At 54.8% G+C, this 15,275-nt stretch overlaps 1 protein-coding gene across 8 annotated transcripts; it reads left to right on the forward strand.

The window, feature by feature from the left end:
• Positions 1-1,187: 1,187 nt before the first annotated feature.
• NR2F1 (nuclear receptor subfamily 2 group F member 1) lies at positions 1,188-14,734 on the forward strand. 8 transcript variants are annotated; one of them, XM_040985892.1, is made up of 4 exons: positions 4,716-4,837; positions 4,964-5,187; positions 7,797-8,324; positions 13,623-13,903. In XM_040985892.1, exons 1-4 carry the CDS (start codon positions 4,716-4,718, stop codon positions 13,901-13,903), a joined length of 1,155 nt encoding a protein of 384 aa, XP_040841826.1. The 8 variants fall into 8 exon arrangements, with proteins under 8 accessions (XP_040841830.1, XP_040841823.1, XP_040841826.1 ...); XM_040985893.1 differs by having other exon boundaries at positions 4,716-4,829; positions 4,962-5,187; XM_040985890.1 differs by having other exon boundaries at positions 4,716-4,799; positions 4,842-5,187.
• Positions 14,735-15,275: the final 541 nt, after the last annotated feature.

The following is a 15,275-nucleotide window of genomic DNA, read 5'->3' on the forward strand; positions in this document are numbered from 1 at the left end:
CTGCAGGATCCCCCTCCTCCAGGGAGGTGAGGCGGCTGCGGCCCCTGCCTCCCACGCCACGGTGGGACTGGGGCACCGGAAAGGGCCACCCCAGGGACAGACCCTGCCGAAAGTTCTCCGGGTCCAGACTCCTGCCCCCAGGGCCCGTGGAAGCCACGCGAGCCGAGACGTCCCCCTCTCCCACCCCGACCTACCCGCCCGCTCTCCCGCCAGCACCAGTCCCCACCCCCACTCCCCTCCAGCGCAAGAAGCCACGACAAACCGCTGCGGTACTTGCCTGGTGGGGCAGGACCTGGTCGAGTCTCGCTTCTGGCACGCGCCTTGCACCGTCCGGGGTCCGAGGGCGGGCCGGGCGGCGCTGGTGCTTGCAGCGGCTGCTCGCCCATCGCGCTCCGGTCCCCTCTCCTGGGCCTCCCTCTCCTCGCCTCTCTCCTCGGTGAGCCAGCTTCCTCTCTGCCCTCCACTCCCTGCCTGCGGCTGTGTAGGGAGAGTAAGATGGAGCATTTGTACGGAGATCTTTTTTATTCATTTTGGGGGGCCGCTCTATTTTACTCGTGTTGGTACCACCTTCTCACCGATCCCGAGGCGCGGGCGCGCTGGTGCGGACCTAAGCGCCCCCCTACCATCCCCGGGCAGCCGCAGGCACTTGGTGACCATCCACCGCCTCGTACAATGGGCCTTCTTCGTGCGCAGGGCGCACTGACAGCCTCTCGGAGCGGGAAGAGCCGTGGGGGCCGACCGACACAGGGAAGCTTTGATTCTCGCTCCTTATCCCCCACCCCACACTCCCCACCGTGCGCCCCTAGCGCTCGCCACGACAGCAGGAACCCACTCCGGGGACCTGCAGGCTGCGGAGACCGAGAAGCGCAAAGCACGTACCCAGAACACGCAGTGCTGCCCAAACCCCTCCCTGGTGGTGAGATTTAAAGTGAGAACGACTATTACAAAAAAAAAAAAAAAAAAAATCCCTACCTCTTGTCAACCACCTCGCGCAGCCCTCGACTTCCACCCTGACCCGAGGGCGTGGTGTCGCCCGGGGGAGGCTCGAGTCGAGACAAACTTTTACCGCTCTGGGGGAAGAGCCGACGGCCGGAGCAGGCGGACAGGGCAGGCGCGGCGCCCACCCCCCGGCGGCGGCTTTGTCACTGCGCGCCCGCCCGAGCCTGCCTAGGGGAGCCTGCGAGCTCCGACGAGGGCGGTGGGGGGGTGCGAGTGTGCGATTGGAGAATATGTAACTCATAGAAGGATCATTCGCCCCCCCATACACACACACACACACCCAACCAGTACGATCTTTCAAGGGAAAAAAAAAAAGCCATTGAAAGAATTTCCAAAGTGCAGTCTCGGTGTGCCGGCGAGGCACCGGCTGCCTGCCGGGAGAGGAGGAGGGACGCGCGGCCCGGGAGCGGCTGCGTCCGCTAGGTGGCAGGCAGAACCAGCGATTCCTGCGCGCCCCGGCCTCCCCTGCCCGCCTCCCCGACCAATCACCTCCGGGAAGGGTCTCTCTCTCTCTCTCTCTCTCTCTCTCTCTCTCTCTCTCTCTCTCTCTCTCTCTCTCTCTCTCTCCCTCTCTCTCCCTGCCTTCCTCCTCCCGCCCCTCCCCCTCCCTTCCACCGTTTGCTCTTTTCCTGGGACACTGACTTGGCTCACACCCCCTACCCACCCCACTACCCCCTGACCCTCATACATACCCCACACAACAAAAAAAAAAGGACTCACAGTTTTTGGTTAAATCATGATTGCAGCATTGTTTGCAGTTTGCAATTGGCCTGGGGGGCTTTTTTTTTTTTAATGATGATGATGGTGAGGATGAAGTAGGAAGCAACCGCGCGCGTTTGTCTTGGAAAGTTTATTTTAAAATCATCTTTGCCTTGGAAGCGCTCGAATTTGCGGTCATCACTGCAGAGGAGCCAGGAGGGTGTCGACATGCAACCTTGCAGGCCAAGATGTGCTGTGGATTCCCATTCTATCCCCCCCGCCTCCAAAAAAAAAAAAAAAACCTGGGGAGATCCTACCCGGGGTGTCCCAAAGCTACCCCAGAGCAGAATCCAAGCCTGCATGATGTTCATAAAGGGAAGACGAACGCGCAAACCCAGGCGGTTTCCTTCCCATTAACATTTTTCCCCTCCCCTCTCCGAGGCAACGATGCCCTCTTCACGCTCTTAAAATCAGATTAAAAAAAAAAAAACTTTAGGGAAGAAAGGAAAAATATAAGATCCCGCGTATTCTTCCCTGGACCTCCCCCCTCTCCAGACGGTCGCCTCCTCCGGGGAGTAGGTGGGTGGGGGTGCGCGGGTCGCGAGGGTGCGTGTGTGTGCGTGCGTGTGCGTGCGCCTGCGAGTGTGCGACCACAGACGACCCATACTAATCAGGTCTCGGAGTAAATAGCTGCGCCGAGCCACCGCGATGTAAATCGCGCCTGTCAGGAGCACACCCCCCACCACCCCCACCGCCCGCACGCTCTCCCCTCCTCCTCCTCCTCCTCCTCCTCCCCTCGCAGCCCCAGCCCGTAGGTAGCGGGGAGGGAGGCCGAGAGGGAGGGGAGGAAAGAAAGAAAGAGCGGGGGAGGGGGAGGCCCGCCAGCCAATGGCGCGCGGGAGGCTTGGCTAACCTTCGCCTGGCGCTCGCTCCCCCCGGCTCGGGGCTCTGACCAGTCAGTCGCCTTTGATTATCAGTTGCCAGCAGCCCTTCTCTTGGCTCCTTGACACGAGCTCCATATAAGGCAGCGATCTCCATAGAAACGTGTCAGTTTCAATAGTCGTGTCAAAGTTCACTATATACAGACATTCGCGCAGATCCCCCTTTCGGAAACACTGCTCTGCGAGTCCTCCCGTTTAAACGCATTCAATTTTTGGGTCGGTCTCTCTCTCTCTCTCTCTCTCTCTCTCTCTCTCTCTCTCCCTCTCCTCTCTCTCCCCCCTCTCCCTCCTCTCTCTGTCTCTCTCTTTCTCTCTCTCTCTCTCTGCTCTCTCCTCTCTCTGCGCTCCCCTTTCTTTTTCTTACACATCCTCCTACCTACTACTTCTTTCCTCTTCTTCTTCTTTCTCGTCTTTTCCTCCCTCCTCCTTGTCTCTTTTACTCCTTTCCAGCAGAAGAGTGAGGGCTCAACTTGAAAAAAAAAAAAAGAAAGAAAAGAAGAAGGAGGAGGAGGAGGAGGCGGCACTCCCTCCGTATTCTTCTTATCGTTATTTTATACATATATGATTTTTTTTTTGGAGGGAGGGTGTCGCTTCCCGGCTGAAGAGCACTTATTTAAAATACTAAAAAAAGAACATTTTTGGGCGATCTCCAGGGTTTTTTTAACTAGCTCTGTGTGTGATAGCAGAAGAGGCAGAAGAAGGAGCAAGAAAGGAAAAGAAGATTTATTTATTCGACCTACTTTGGATGTCTCGCTTTTTTTTTCTTTTTTGCCTTTTTTTTTCCTCCAAAAGAAATCTGCAAATTATTTTCTTCTGATTTTTATTTTTTCCTCCGATTTTTCTCTGTGAATTCATCGCCGGCGTGAATTATCTCGTCTTTTCCTCCCCCTTCCGTCACCTCCCGAAAGAAGAAGGCGGCGAGAGCCCGGCGCCACCCGCACAACAAAAAAGAGCAAAGTGTGCTATCCTCCGCGCCGGCCGCCTCCCGCTCTCCGGCGCTGCCTTCCTGAATGGCTGGCTGCGCCCGGCCCTGGACCTGGCCCCCCGACACCCGCGCGCCCTGATCGCAGCCCGCAGCCTCGCCCCGCGCTCCGCTCGGCTCACCCCGCTGCCCGCACTCCCGAACCCGGCGAGGGCTCCCGCCCGGACAGCGGCTGCAGCGGCGCGGGCCGGCCCGGCCTGGGCTCGCGCTCCGGCTGCCGCCCCGACTCCGGCTCGGACTCCGGCCGGGCCCCGGCTCCTCCAGCGGCGCCCGCCGCGGCAGCTGAGCCGACAGCTCCAGCGGCGCCTGCAGCCGCGACCTCCGCCGCCGCCGCCACCACCGCCGCCGCCCTCGCCGGCTTCCTCTATGTCGGCTCAGCCCGCGCGCTGAGCTCAACCCGAGCGGCCGGCCGGCGGGCGGGCGCCCGGCGCGGGTGAGCGAGTGTGTGCGCGCGTGTGTGTGTGTGTGTTGTGTGTGCGTGTGTGTGTGTGCGCGGGGGTGCGGGCGAGGCGGAGGGCGAGTGTGTGCGCGCGCCGTGGCCCATGCCCGCCGCCCCCGGCGCTGCGCCCCGCGCCGCTCCCGGCTGCCGCCTGTGCCATTTCTGATTTTGCAACTTGGGGAAGAAGAAAAAAGCGAGAGAAGAGGGAGCTTGCTCGCCGGGGGGTGGGGAGGGGGGGAAAGGAGAGCGCGGCCCCCCCAGGATCGGAGCGCGCGGGGTGGGGGGGGAGGGAAGCGGGCGAGGGGTGCAGGGGTGTTGTGGGGGGGGGTAGCCTGAGAGCCTGGAGGGGGGGGGCTGCAAAAAGAGAGAAAGAAAACAGCAGGAACCACAACAAAACGCCAGCAGGGCGGGCGGGCGCGCGGCAGCAGCGGGGCGGCCGAGGCAGTAGCGGCGGCGGCGGCGGCGGCGGAGGAGGAGCAGGCAGCGGCCGGTGCCCGGCTCGGCTCCGGCGACCCCGGGGCGCCCGGCGGGCCCCCCGCCCCCTCCCCTCCCCCCTTCCCCTTCCCCTTCCCCTCCCCGCGCGCCCGCGCGCCCCGCGGCCCTCGAGCCGAGCAGCTCGGCTCCCCCCCCTCCAGCGCTCCCCGGGCCCAAAGATATGGCAATGGTAGTTAGCAGCTGGCGAGATCCGCAGGACGACGTGGCCGGGGGCAACCCCGGCGGCCCCAACCCCGCAGCACAGGCGGCCCGCGGCGGCGGCGGCGGTGGCGGCGCCGGCGAGCAGCAGCAGCAGCAGGCGGGCTCGGGCGCGCCGCACACGCCGCAGACCCCGGGCCAGCCCGGAGCGCCCGCCACCCCCGGCACGGCGGGGGACAAGGGCCAGGGACCGCCCGGCTCGGGCCAGAGCCAGCAGCACATCGAGTGTGTGGTGTGCGGGGACAAGTCGAGCGGCAAGCACTACGGCCAATTCACCTGCGAGGGCTGTAAAAGTTTCTTCAAGAGGAGCGTCCGCAGGAACTTAACTTACACATGCCGTGCCAACAGGAACTGTCCTATCGACCAGCACCACCGCAACCAGTGCCAATACTGCCGCCTCAAGAAGTGCCTCAAAGTGGGCATGAGGCGGGAAGGTGAATATGTCTTCTCTGCTTCTCTCCACCCCGCGCTTCGCCCGCCTCCCGGCCTTCCCTTTTCTTTCTCTCTCTCTCTCTCTCTCCCGCCGGGGAGCCGTGCTGCTTACGGGCTGGGGTTCCCTTGCGCTCGGGGCCCGGGCCGGGCCCGGCTTCCCGTCCACCCCCCTCCACCCCCCAAGTCCCCGCAGCCGCCACCCCCTCCCGCTTTCCCAGCTCGCTGCCTCCCCCCCCCCACCCCTCCCGGCCTGCGCTCCTCTCTCCCCGGCTCCCCACCCCGCCCGCCGCCTGCTCGGCGCGCTCAAGTCCCTGGATCCCTCCCTCCCTCCCTCTGCCTTCGGTGTGCCCGGTTGTGTCTCTCTTTCCCGCGTGTGCGTGAGGATGCTCGGGGCTGTGCTGGCATGAACTCGGGAAGGACTGCGTATTTGCTTATTTCTTACTCCCCCCCCACCACCCTCCCTGGAAAACGTTCGCTCTCTCCACTCTGTGTGTGTGTGTGTGTGTGTGTGTGTGTGTGTGTGGTGTGCGCGCGCATTTCATTCCACTTTCTCCTTCCTCTCTTCATCGCCTTTATTTAAAATGGGGGGTGTGGGTGGGCTGGGGGGGCTGGAGGACCCCCGAGCCGGAGATTCATTGCTGCCATCATCCTTTTGGGAGCCTAGCCTGGAAAAAGAGGAATGAGATTTATTGCACTTGTAGGTCTAATTAGGGGGGAAGGGGGACTCCTGGCCCCTTCCGTGGTTCCCGGTCCCCTACACGGAGGGGGGGCTGCCTGCTCGGGAGCCGTGGCCTTGCTTTAACCCCTCTACTTTGAAAGCAAAGTTTGTGACTGCACCGTGCTTTCATAGTTGTCATTTTTTTTTTTGAAAGCATGATCCTCATTTTATTTCTTCATCAAACTCCACCCTCTGCTTAAATACTGCATACAAATTACAATTTACAACGGCATTTACCGATCCTTCTGATTTCGCCATAATGCACAAGCTGCAGCTGGCAGGGGCTTCCACATCATTTAATCCCTGTGTTGTGTGGGTTTGTGTGCTGTTGTGGTTGGTGTTTTTATTTGGATATGCTTCATGTGCATGTGGCAAGAGAGGCAGCACTTTTCTGATAAATGTATTTAACCATTTACAGTTAGAGTTTATGTCCTGACAATCGTTAAAGATGTCTACAGTTCAATTAGTGAACCAGTCAGTTTTGCAGAATGTAGATGATTACTTCTTGTATTTGACTTTAAAATTATATTTTATATGCCACAAGGAAAGAAATGAAATCCCTCCCAAACTCCAGGAGCAGGCAAATATGACGACTTGCATTTCTGGCTTCCAGGGGGGGCCTGTGTAGGCATCTGGGAGGGAAAAAAAAACCAACAACAACTTTGAATTGTGCTTTCAGTTAATAGAAAAATAATCACCAAGTTCAAAGCTAGAATTAGAGGGGAAAAAGTATTCTAGCCATTTTGTGTCAAGAGCTCAAACTGTCCTGGAGCTTGTATTAAAATTGGAATCAAAGCTAACATGGGGAGGGGGATGGACAACTTGAATTAAGACAGCTGCGAGTACATGAACATATCTCTATGCATTTGTTTGGGGTGGAGAGAGCGTTCACTAGTCGTAACTTTTCCTAAAGTTGCCTTTGTTTACATGGCAATTTAAAATGCTGGCACTGTTGAAGTAAAACATACACATTAGGGGGAAAAAAAAAAAACTTTGGTCAGCTTTTACGAACTCAAAGCATGCTTACGTTTTGTATTCAGATGGTTAATGAATCCAGTGTTTTTGCAGTTGCAAGCTCGCGCAAGCTGGCTGCAGGTTGCAGTGGCACGGCGCACGGCAGACATTAATTCTATTTCCCACTTTTTTCAATAATGTTTGGCTACTGTAAGTTCAACTTTTTCTCTTTTGGATATTTTCAATTTGCTCTTGTTTTTAAATAGTGAGAACTTTGGGGCGGTGGGGAGGAGGGGAAATGGGAGGGTGTGAATACTTGTTCTCTGCCCAAAAGTTGTAAGTGCTTAGCAGGATACGGAGCTAGTATCTATTTTAAGCATGATTCTTTAGCATTTTTTTTTTTTTAAAAAGAGAGAATGGGAAAACACATCATGAGCCTAAGGCTGCTTGCTTATGAATGAAGAGACTGCTAAGAACCCTAACCACCACCACCACTTCTTCCTCTTTTTCTTCCTCTTCTTCCTCCTCCTCCTCTTTCTTCTTCTTCTTCTCTCCCCCCCGTCCCCCCCCGATTTGTTTCATTATGGAGGGGGTGAGCAGGGTGTCATTTTTCTGTATGTTCCTCCTTGGCATTCCAGATTTGGGTGGCATTTTCTTAGTCCTGTGGGCTTGGGGTGGTGATGGGGGGTGGGTCCCTGAGGTCAGGCCTAGATTTGCGGCGGGGCTGAAGTGGCCAGGGGTCTCAGTCATGGTGGCTAGAGACACTTCGAGGCCGGGATCTCTCTGTGTGGGCCTGGAGCGAGAGCAAGCGGGGAGGAGAGGCTGGGGCGCCGGGTGGCTGCGGGCACAGCCGCTGCATTGTATCGGGTGCGCTGCGGGCACAGCGATGTTTGTAAATCCACCAGAATGTACATTGCCTCTTTTCTGTGTTTCTGTCAGCGGTTCAACGAGGAAGAATGCCTCCTACCCAGCCCAATCCAGGCCAGTACGCACTCACCAACGGGGACCCCCTCAACGGCCACTGCTACTTGTCCGGCTACATCTCGCTGCTGCTGCGGGCAGAACCATACCCCACGTCGCGCTACGGCAGCCAGTGCATGCAGCCCAATAACATCATGGGCATCGAGAACATCTGCGAGCTGGCCGCTCGCCTGCTCTTCAGCGCCGTCGAGTGGGCCCGCAACATCCCCTTCTTCCCGGATCTGCAGATCACAGACCAAGTGTCTCTGCTACGCCTCACCTGGAGCGAGCTGTTCGTGCTCAACGCGGCCCAGTGCTCCATGCCGCTGCACGTGGCGCCGCTGCTGGCTGCCGCCGGCCTGCACGCCTCACCCATGTCCGCCGACCGCGTCGTGGCCTTCATGGACCACATCCGCATCTTTCAGGAGCAGGTGGAGAAGCTCAAGGCGCTGCACGTCGACTCGGCCGAGTACAGCTGCCTCAAAGCCATCGTGCTGTTTACGTCAGGTGAGGCTGCGGTCGCGGGGAGGGCAGGCCGCTCCGGGAGCGAGCGCGGGCTCCGCGCCGCCACCACCGCAGCCGCTGCAGCTGCAGCCAGTGCCGGGGCCTGGCTTCCCGCGCCTCTCGCGCTCCTGTCACCGCGGCGGCTGCGGCTGCAGGTGCGGGTGCGCAAGGCCCGGCCCTCGCCCGACCAAAGGGTATGGCTCAGGCCCGCGGTCCCGGAGCGGGGACGCAGCCCAGCCAGGCGCGCCGCTGCCATCTTGCGAGCATCGTGGTGCGGGAGTCAAGGCCAAGCGGCCGGCGGGCACGATCGGGCCTAGGTGGCCTGGACCCCCCGCGCGGGCCCGAGGCTGTGGCCGGTGCGCGTCTGTGTGCGGATGGGGGGAAGCCGTAAGGCAGGCCTGTCTGGCTGCGCGTGTGTGCGGGTGGGGTGTGTGTGTGGTGTGTGCGCGCGCTCGTGCGAGGTGTGTGTGTGTGAGAGAGAGCCAGCCAGAGCTCAGCTCAGCGTTTCTGGAGGAGGAGAAGGGAGGAAAAGCACATTAGGGATGTGGCTTGCTAGTATCCGTGTGCCACGCGTCCTGGATGAGTTTCCCCTCACAGAGAGACCCAGAAAGGTGGAAAGAGAAGAATACGCACAAATAAATCATAAATAACCCCGCTTTATGGTTGCCTGATTTTCCCTTATCGGAAACCATTCATGTTTGTAGTTGTGGAGGTTATGGAGGGTCGTAAAATACGGATTCGATCTAAACAAGAAAGATTAAAAAAAAAAAAAAAAGCAAGATTGTCGAACCCTCAAGGATGGGAGAGCATTCCAGGGCCGGAGATAAATTTCATGGCTATGCAAAACACAGGATACGCTTGAAATTTAAAGGAGCGCCTTAAAAAACATCAAATTCAGTGTAGGCGGTGGCAACATGCATGTTAACAATTTCTCTTATGATAGATGGTTCAAATTAACTTGCAGGAAAGCGCATTAATGTTGCCTTTGAAGGGCTCTGGTCAGAAGGTCTGTGAACACTGCCTGCCTTGTATTATTGTAACCTGCAAGAGGCAAACATATAAACACCCAGGACCAGCAGGTAATGGGGGCACATAGAAACAAAAAGCCTGGAATTACGCTGGTGAGGGTGCAAGCTGGGCTGCCTGCGTCTTGGGCCCTGCCCACGGCCAGCAGAGTCTAGCTGCAGTTTTGCCACCATTATTGGCATTGTTTGTCATTCCTCCGTGTGGAGAACAAATAAACCATCTTCGTAAGTCTGTCCCACGGTCAGCTCCTCCAGAGACCAAATGAAAAGACCATTCTAGAACAGCAACAGCCAGAGTCCCTTTGCACAGGCCCTGCGTGCTGAACAGTAGGCAGTGGTCTCATCTATCAATATTTCTTGGCTTTCATGCGTGAAGAGTCGTATTTACATTGTATTAAAATGACTCTTAAATTTGCACAATATTGTAATGTAGCAAATGTAGTATTAATATCGATCTGAGGAGCAGATAATTTATTTAGACAAGAGCATCTCATTGGTATGCAGGGTGGCCAGAGCCGTGGACTTGAACTGCATGCAACACCTCCCCCCCCCTTTCCTTGCAGAGCAAATGCAGGTTCTCTGCCTGTGCGAGAGGGAGTGGTTCTTGGCAAGGGGGGGGGAGTGTGAACCTTAAAACAAATGGAAGATTTATTGAATCGCCTCCTCGGCGTTTGAATGCATTTTATCTTAATAAGTCTTCTTGATGGAAACGTGTTTTTCAAAAGTGACAAAGAACCCGGGAGAAGCCGACCAGAATGCTTGCGGACTGGCAGGCCCGAGGTCTGGCTGGCTCTCTGCTCCCCAGCTCTTCAGCCAAACTCATCAGGAAGCAAGCCAGTGTCAGGAAAGCTAGGGCCTTCAACATCGCATCCAGGGAGGGGAGGGGAGGGGTGGGGGGTCTTGAAGCAGAAAGGTTGACTTGGGGCTGGGCAGAGGTCTTCTGGAAAATGACCTCCCCCCCTCTCCTTTTTTCCCCCTAAGGTTCTTTGAACCCCTGATCTCCTGCCCTTTCCCAGAGAAGGAGGGGAGGACTGTGCAAGCTGCAGGAACCTGGTAGAATTATTCATGCTTTTCTTTTAACTTTCCATCCTAAGACATTCCTGTGAAAAGTGCTCCTTTAAAAAAAAATTTTTTTTAAAGTTTCCCAAAGAAGTTTTCTCGGACCAAGTGTGCAAGGTGCATGGGGTGTCTAGGAGTGAACAATGACATTATCTTGTTGGAAAATTGTGAGCAGGGTATCTGAAAATGGAAATAGAGCTGTCAGGAGTAATTCACTCCCCCCTCCTCCCTACAACACGTTTCCACTTTTGACTAAACTTGTTTTGATTGCCAGCCAGAAGGGACTTCATGGGAAGCCTTCTCAAAGTCATCCAACTTTTAAGCAAACTTTGAATGATGGAAAAGACAGTTTTAGACATATTGTCCAATGTGGTTTGCTCTGGTTAAGTATTTGAAGCTGGCACGGGGGTTCCCCGTGGTGGTTTTCACATTTGGCCTCCGGATGGTATGTTTAATCCTTAATATTCTGGACAGCATCCAAGGACTAGGTCATGACCTGAACTTACTAAAAAAAAAAAAAAAATCCCATTAATTCATACATCTAAATATTCCTTCAAATAAATGAGACCTTCTCTGAAAAAGAGCCCTCTAGTTAACATAAATGCTATAAATCCATTTTCTGCACAATAATAACTTTGATTTCTAGTTATGGCAGCTGATTACATGTATATTTCCTGAACACTAAACTCTTCTGAATGCACAACATGAAATACATTCTCTGCTCGACAAAAGCTAAACCAGGAGGGCCTCAGCAGTAATGGTTATTTATTTACATAATTTCTTTTCCATATACTGTAGAAGAAATATTGAGGGTTCCCACATTGACACAACCGTATAAAAAGTGAGACATGGATTTTGCACATTGTACCTCCTTTTCTTTCCTGGGGTAGAACTTATGCACCCCCTGCTCGCTTCCCTTGGCCACCACAACCCCTCCACCCCCTCCCCCTGGTGGATTTGGGAGCTCAAGCCTTCTGTCCACAGTGGGGGAAATCATGGGGCACTGGGGAGAGGGCGTGCTGCTGGTGGTGAAGGAAGACTCAGAGTAGGAAGCCAGGCCAGAACCAGGGCTCTTACCGGAAGGAAGCCACAGAGCTGGCAGGCTGGCACCTGGCAGGTGGGCCCAGCTACAGATCTTTCACCACCCAAGGAGGAAAGCAACGGAAGGAAGGAGCCAGCATAAGGCCCAAGCACACCTTAGCTGGGCTTCTCTTGCTTGGAGTGGCTCATCCCGGGTCTAGGAAGTGACTTTGCTCTCTGGGGTTCTTCAAATATCAGATAAATAGTTTACTGACCAGGAGGAGATGCCATATGGGTCTTTAAAAAAAAAATGAATGAGTGAGTGAAAGAAAGAAACTGCTGGGGTGTAAATGTGTCTTTTTCATATTGTATTGTCTGGGCCTGAGAGTGATTCTGGCAGAATAGGCGGGCAGTGCATATAAAGCAAGATGTATGTAAATATGGCTCTTTAGACAGGCCATTCACAGGCCAGGTTAGCAAGACAGGCCGGCGACAGGCCTCAGGGTCTCCTTTCTAGAAGGCAGAGTCCCCCACCTCCCACCCACTGAGCAGCTCCTGCCTAGGTCCTGCTAACCAAAAACCTCCCTGGCTCCCCCAGTTGGGGCAGTATGGACGCACCCTGCCAGCTGGCTGGAGTAATTAGACATCTGAGGGAACCCCAGTCTGGATCCGAGGTCAAAGGGGCCTTGCCTCAGAAGTTCCGGAATTATCACTAGTTTTATTTGTATTTTTGCTCGAGGCCATCGCCTTGTAGATGAAGGTGTTAGACTGATTTGTAAATCCCAGTTCCTGAAACATAAAGACATAAAGCTAGGAGCCCAGCAGACACGAGCTTGTGCTTTGAATCATTTGCCGTGTCTTCTTGGGAGTCGCACTTCACCCATTCACAATCACAGTGTCCTTTTGGGGGCATGGCCGTGCAGGAATCTCTTCCCTGATCTCTGTATTAGCAAAGTCCGCCTTTGATCTCTAATAAAGTGCGGCTAGCTAAGGGCTCTTCTGTGATCTTCCTGCTTTAAAAAATATTTATTATTAATACAAGAAATAACATGCATATTTGAGCTAGAGGAGGAAGTGCCCAGTCCTCTCTTTGCACTTTCGTCTCCATAGGCTTGCCCCCATTGGGTTGTCATGTTATAGTGTAATGTCTTAAAATATTTTTTAGAGGAGCAGGAAGGGCCTTGCTTGACGTGAGATAAGCACACATTTTGAGATGCCGTCATTGTATGAAAGTGCATCTCCTCTCTCTCTCTCCTTGGGTCCTGCCACAGGAAGCCCATCACCCCCAGACCCCAGAGCCCCCCTACACCCCACTCCCTGGATCTGGAGCTGCAGCAGCAGTAGCCTCCAGCCTTCCCACAGCCTGGAGTAACTGAGCCCTATTCCTCCTCCGTATTATACAGCTTACAGAGATGTGACCACTTTTCAATTACTTGATCTCAGGTACAGATAGCAGTCTACACTCTCACTGAGGATTTGCTGTAGAGCCTTTGCTTGCATAGATACTGGATCTCAAATCCCATGTTGCAAACAAATGCAGGAACTGGATCTGAATCCAGGCACTTGCCAGCTCAGGCTGCTTCCCCCGCTCCCATGGGCTGATTCACTGTACAATCTGAAGTTCTCCTGGAGGGTTCTGGCTGGGGCCTTTGGGCTTGAGACAGGAACTCCAAGGGGCCTTTAAGAACTACCTCCAGGCTGCTTATTTCTTTGGGGATCCTGAATGCCCGGAAATCAGGGACAGAGGGGGCACAAGTCCTTCCTTTAATGAGCACAGCCAGAAGGATGCTCCCCTGCAGGTCGAGGGCAGGTTGCTCCACACAGCAGCCATGGCTCCAGCATCGTACATTATTTAATCCAAAGGTGAAAGAGGAAAAACAAAGGGATTGGAGAGATTGCTGCTTCTGCATGCCCATGTGCCTCTCTCTCTCTCTCTCTCTGCCTTTCTCTCTCCCCTAGGATAGATGGGGGTTTGATTTATTTGTATTTGTATGGGGGCTAGAGAAGGAAATAGTAAAGAAGGAAGTGGAGAAGCTTGGAGGGGTGGAGGTTCTTTTACCCACACACCCCCATTTGTTCTTTTTTTCCTCTTTCTCTTTAATAAGAATGACTTATGGTTTGTGCCTTTGCTGCGCCCTGGCCTAACTGTGTGTCCCCTTTCCCCCTGTCTCTCTCGCTCCTGCGGCTGGTGGGGCAGACGCCTGTGGCTTGTCGGATGCCGCCCACATCGAGAGCCTGCAGGAGAAGTCGCAGTGCGCACTGGAGGAGTACGTGCGGAGCCAGTACCCCAACCAGCCCAGCCGCTTCGGCAAACTGCTGCTACGACTGCCCTCCCTGCGCACCGTGTCATCCTCGGTCATCGAGCAACTCTTCTTCGTACGTTTGGTAGGTAAAACCCCCATTGAGACTCTCATCCGCGACATGCTGCTCTCTGGAAGCAGCTTCAACTGGCCTTACATGTCCATCCAGTGCTCCTAGACCTTGGGCGCGTCCCGCCTGCCTCCCCTTCCCCAGCTCCCGCTAAGAGACTCGGAGGACGCGCCGGGTGGGCCCCCAGGACTGCAAAGCTTCGGGGACACACCCTGGTGGTGGCCGACTCCCGCTGCTGGTGGGCCAGGCAGGCTGGGCAGGGGGGTGGGGTGGGGAGGAGAGGCGCGGGACAGGAGCAGCCCACTCTGCAGAATGCAACCCGAGCTGCATGGCAGGAGAAAAAAAAGAAGGAAAAAAAAAGACTCTTAGGATCAGATCTGGGAGCACGTTGGAAGGGGAAGAAAAAAAGGATTTTGTGTCTGGTGAGAAAAAGAGGGTGAGAAAATGTTGCAGGAGAGGACCATGAGAATTTTAATAAACCAGTAGGGGACGAATGGACCTTCCAGGATTTATTGTGGACAGATGTGGATATACGCTGTACAGAGAACACCACCTATGGGAGTGGACCGAATCCTATGTAGAAACACACCACACACTGAACATTCTTATTCATTTTGTAAAATACTAGTCTTTATTTTCATTTTTTGTAAAATTTAAACATCGTATGCGCATAAAGGAAAAAAAAAAGAAAACAAGAATTAGGGGGAAATAACATTTTCCAAATAATTATTAAAAAAAAAAACCTGTCCTGTGTCTATGTAACTATATCTGTTTTGTATTTTTTTCTGGTTCCAAACCAGGTTTCCTGTGATTCTATACTAATAATTTTTGATATAACCCTTTGCTTCTTATAATGAGTGCGATATATGTTGTCGAGGCTGTTCTTCAAGAATTAAAATTGAAGTGAAAATTTAAACAAAATAAAAGAATTTAGCAAAACTCACGTGTCTGGTTGCTTGACAGATGTCATATGTGCAAGAGAAACTCCTGATCGATTTCTGTTTCAACCATTGCTGGGGGGGGGCGTGTTTCTTCGGGGGGGTTAATTTTTAAGGCCCAACACCAAGTTGGCCAGATGCCTTTTCTAAGAGTTCACTGATGCCTGGGGTTTGTGGACACGGAAGGTCAGGCTCTGATGGGGTCTGTGGCCTTGTGGCGGGGATGGGGGGGTGGGAACCACAGCCTTCGCGGCGTGGAGGCACCGGTCACCTCTTGCGCAGCTGGGCCAGCCGGAGTCACGGGAGGACCGAGTGTCTCCTATCCCCCCCAATGCCTCCAGCTTCAGGGCCTGACGGCAGGTGTAGGTAACTGGTGGAGCTGGGGAGGTTAGGCAGGGGCGCGCAGGGGCAGGCGTGGCGCTGGAGGAATGCGGTGGTGCATTGAGCCCCGCCGGGTGGCCGCAGACCGCTGGAGACCCCCCACAAACCCCTTCCCCGTCTCCGAGCATCTCTGCACTGGGGGGCCTGAGTGCTGCTGATTT

This window comes from Ochotona curzoniae, unplaced genomic scaffold (assembly GCF_017591425.1).
Source record: "Ochotona curzoniae isolate NIBS_2020 unplaced genomic scaffold, NIBS_Ocur_1.0 contig_4501, whole genome shotgun sequence".
Lineage (NCBI taxonomy): Eukaryota > Metazoa > Chordata > Mammalia > Lagomorpha > Ochotonidae > Ochotona > Ochotona curzoniae.

Coding starts and splice junctions, on each gene's coding strand:
- NR2F1 (XM_040985889.1), top strand. CDS start 4,716: ATGGCAATGGTAGTTAGCAGCTGGCGAGATCCGCAGGACGACGTGGCC. Junction 5,188..7,796: donor AGTGGGCATGAGGCGGGAAG/GTGAATATGTCT, acceptor TGTTTCTGTCAG/CGGTTCAACGAGGAAGAATG. Junction 8,325..13,622: donor CATCGTGCTGTTTACGTCAG/GTGAGGCTGCGG, acceptor CTGGTGGGGCAG/ACGCCTGTGGCTTGTCGGAT.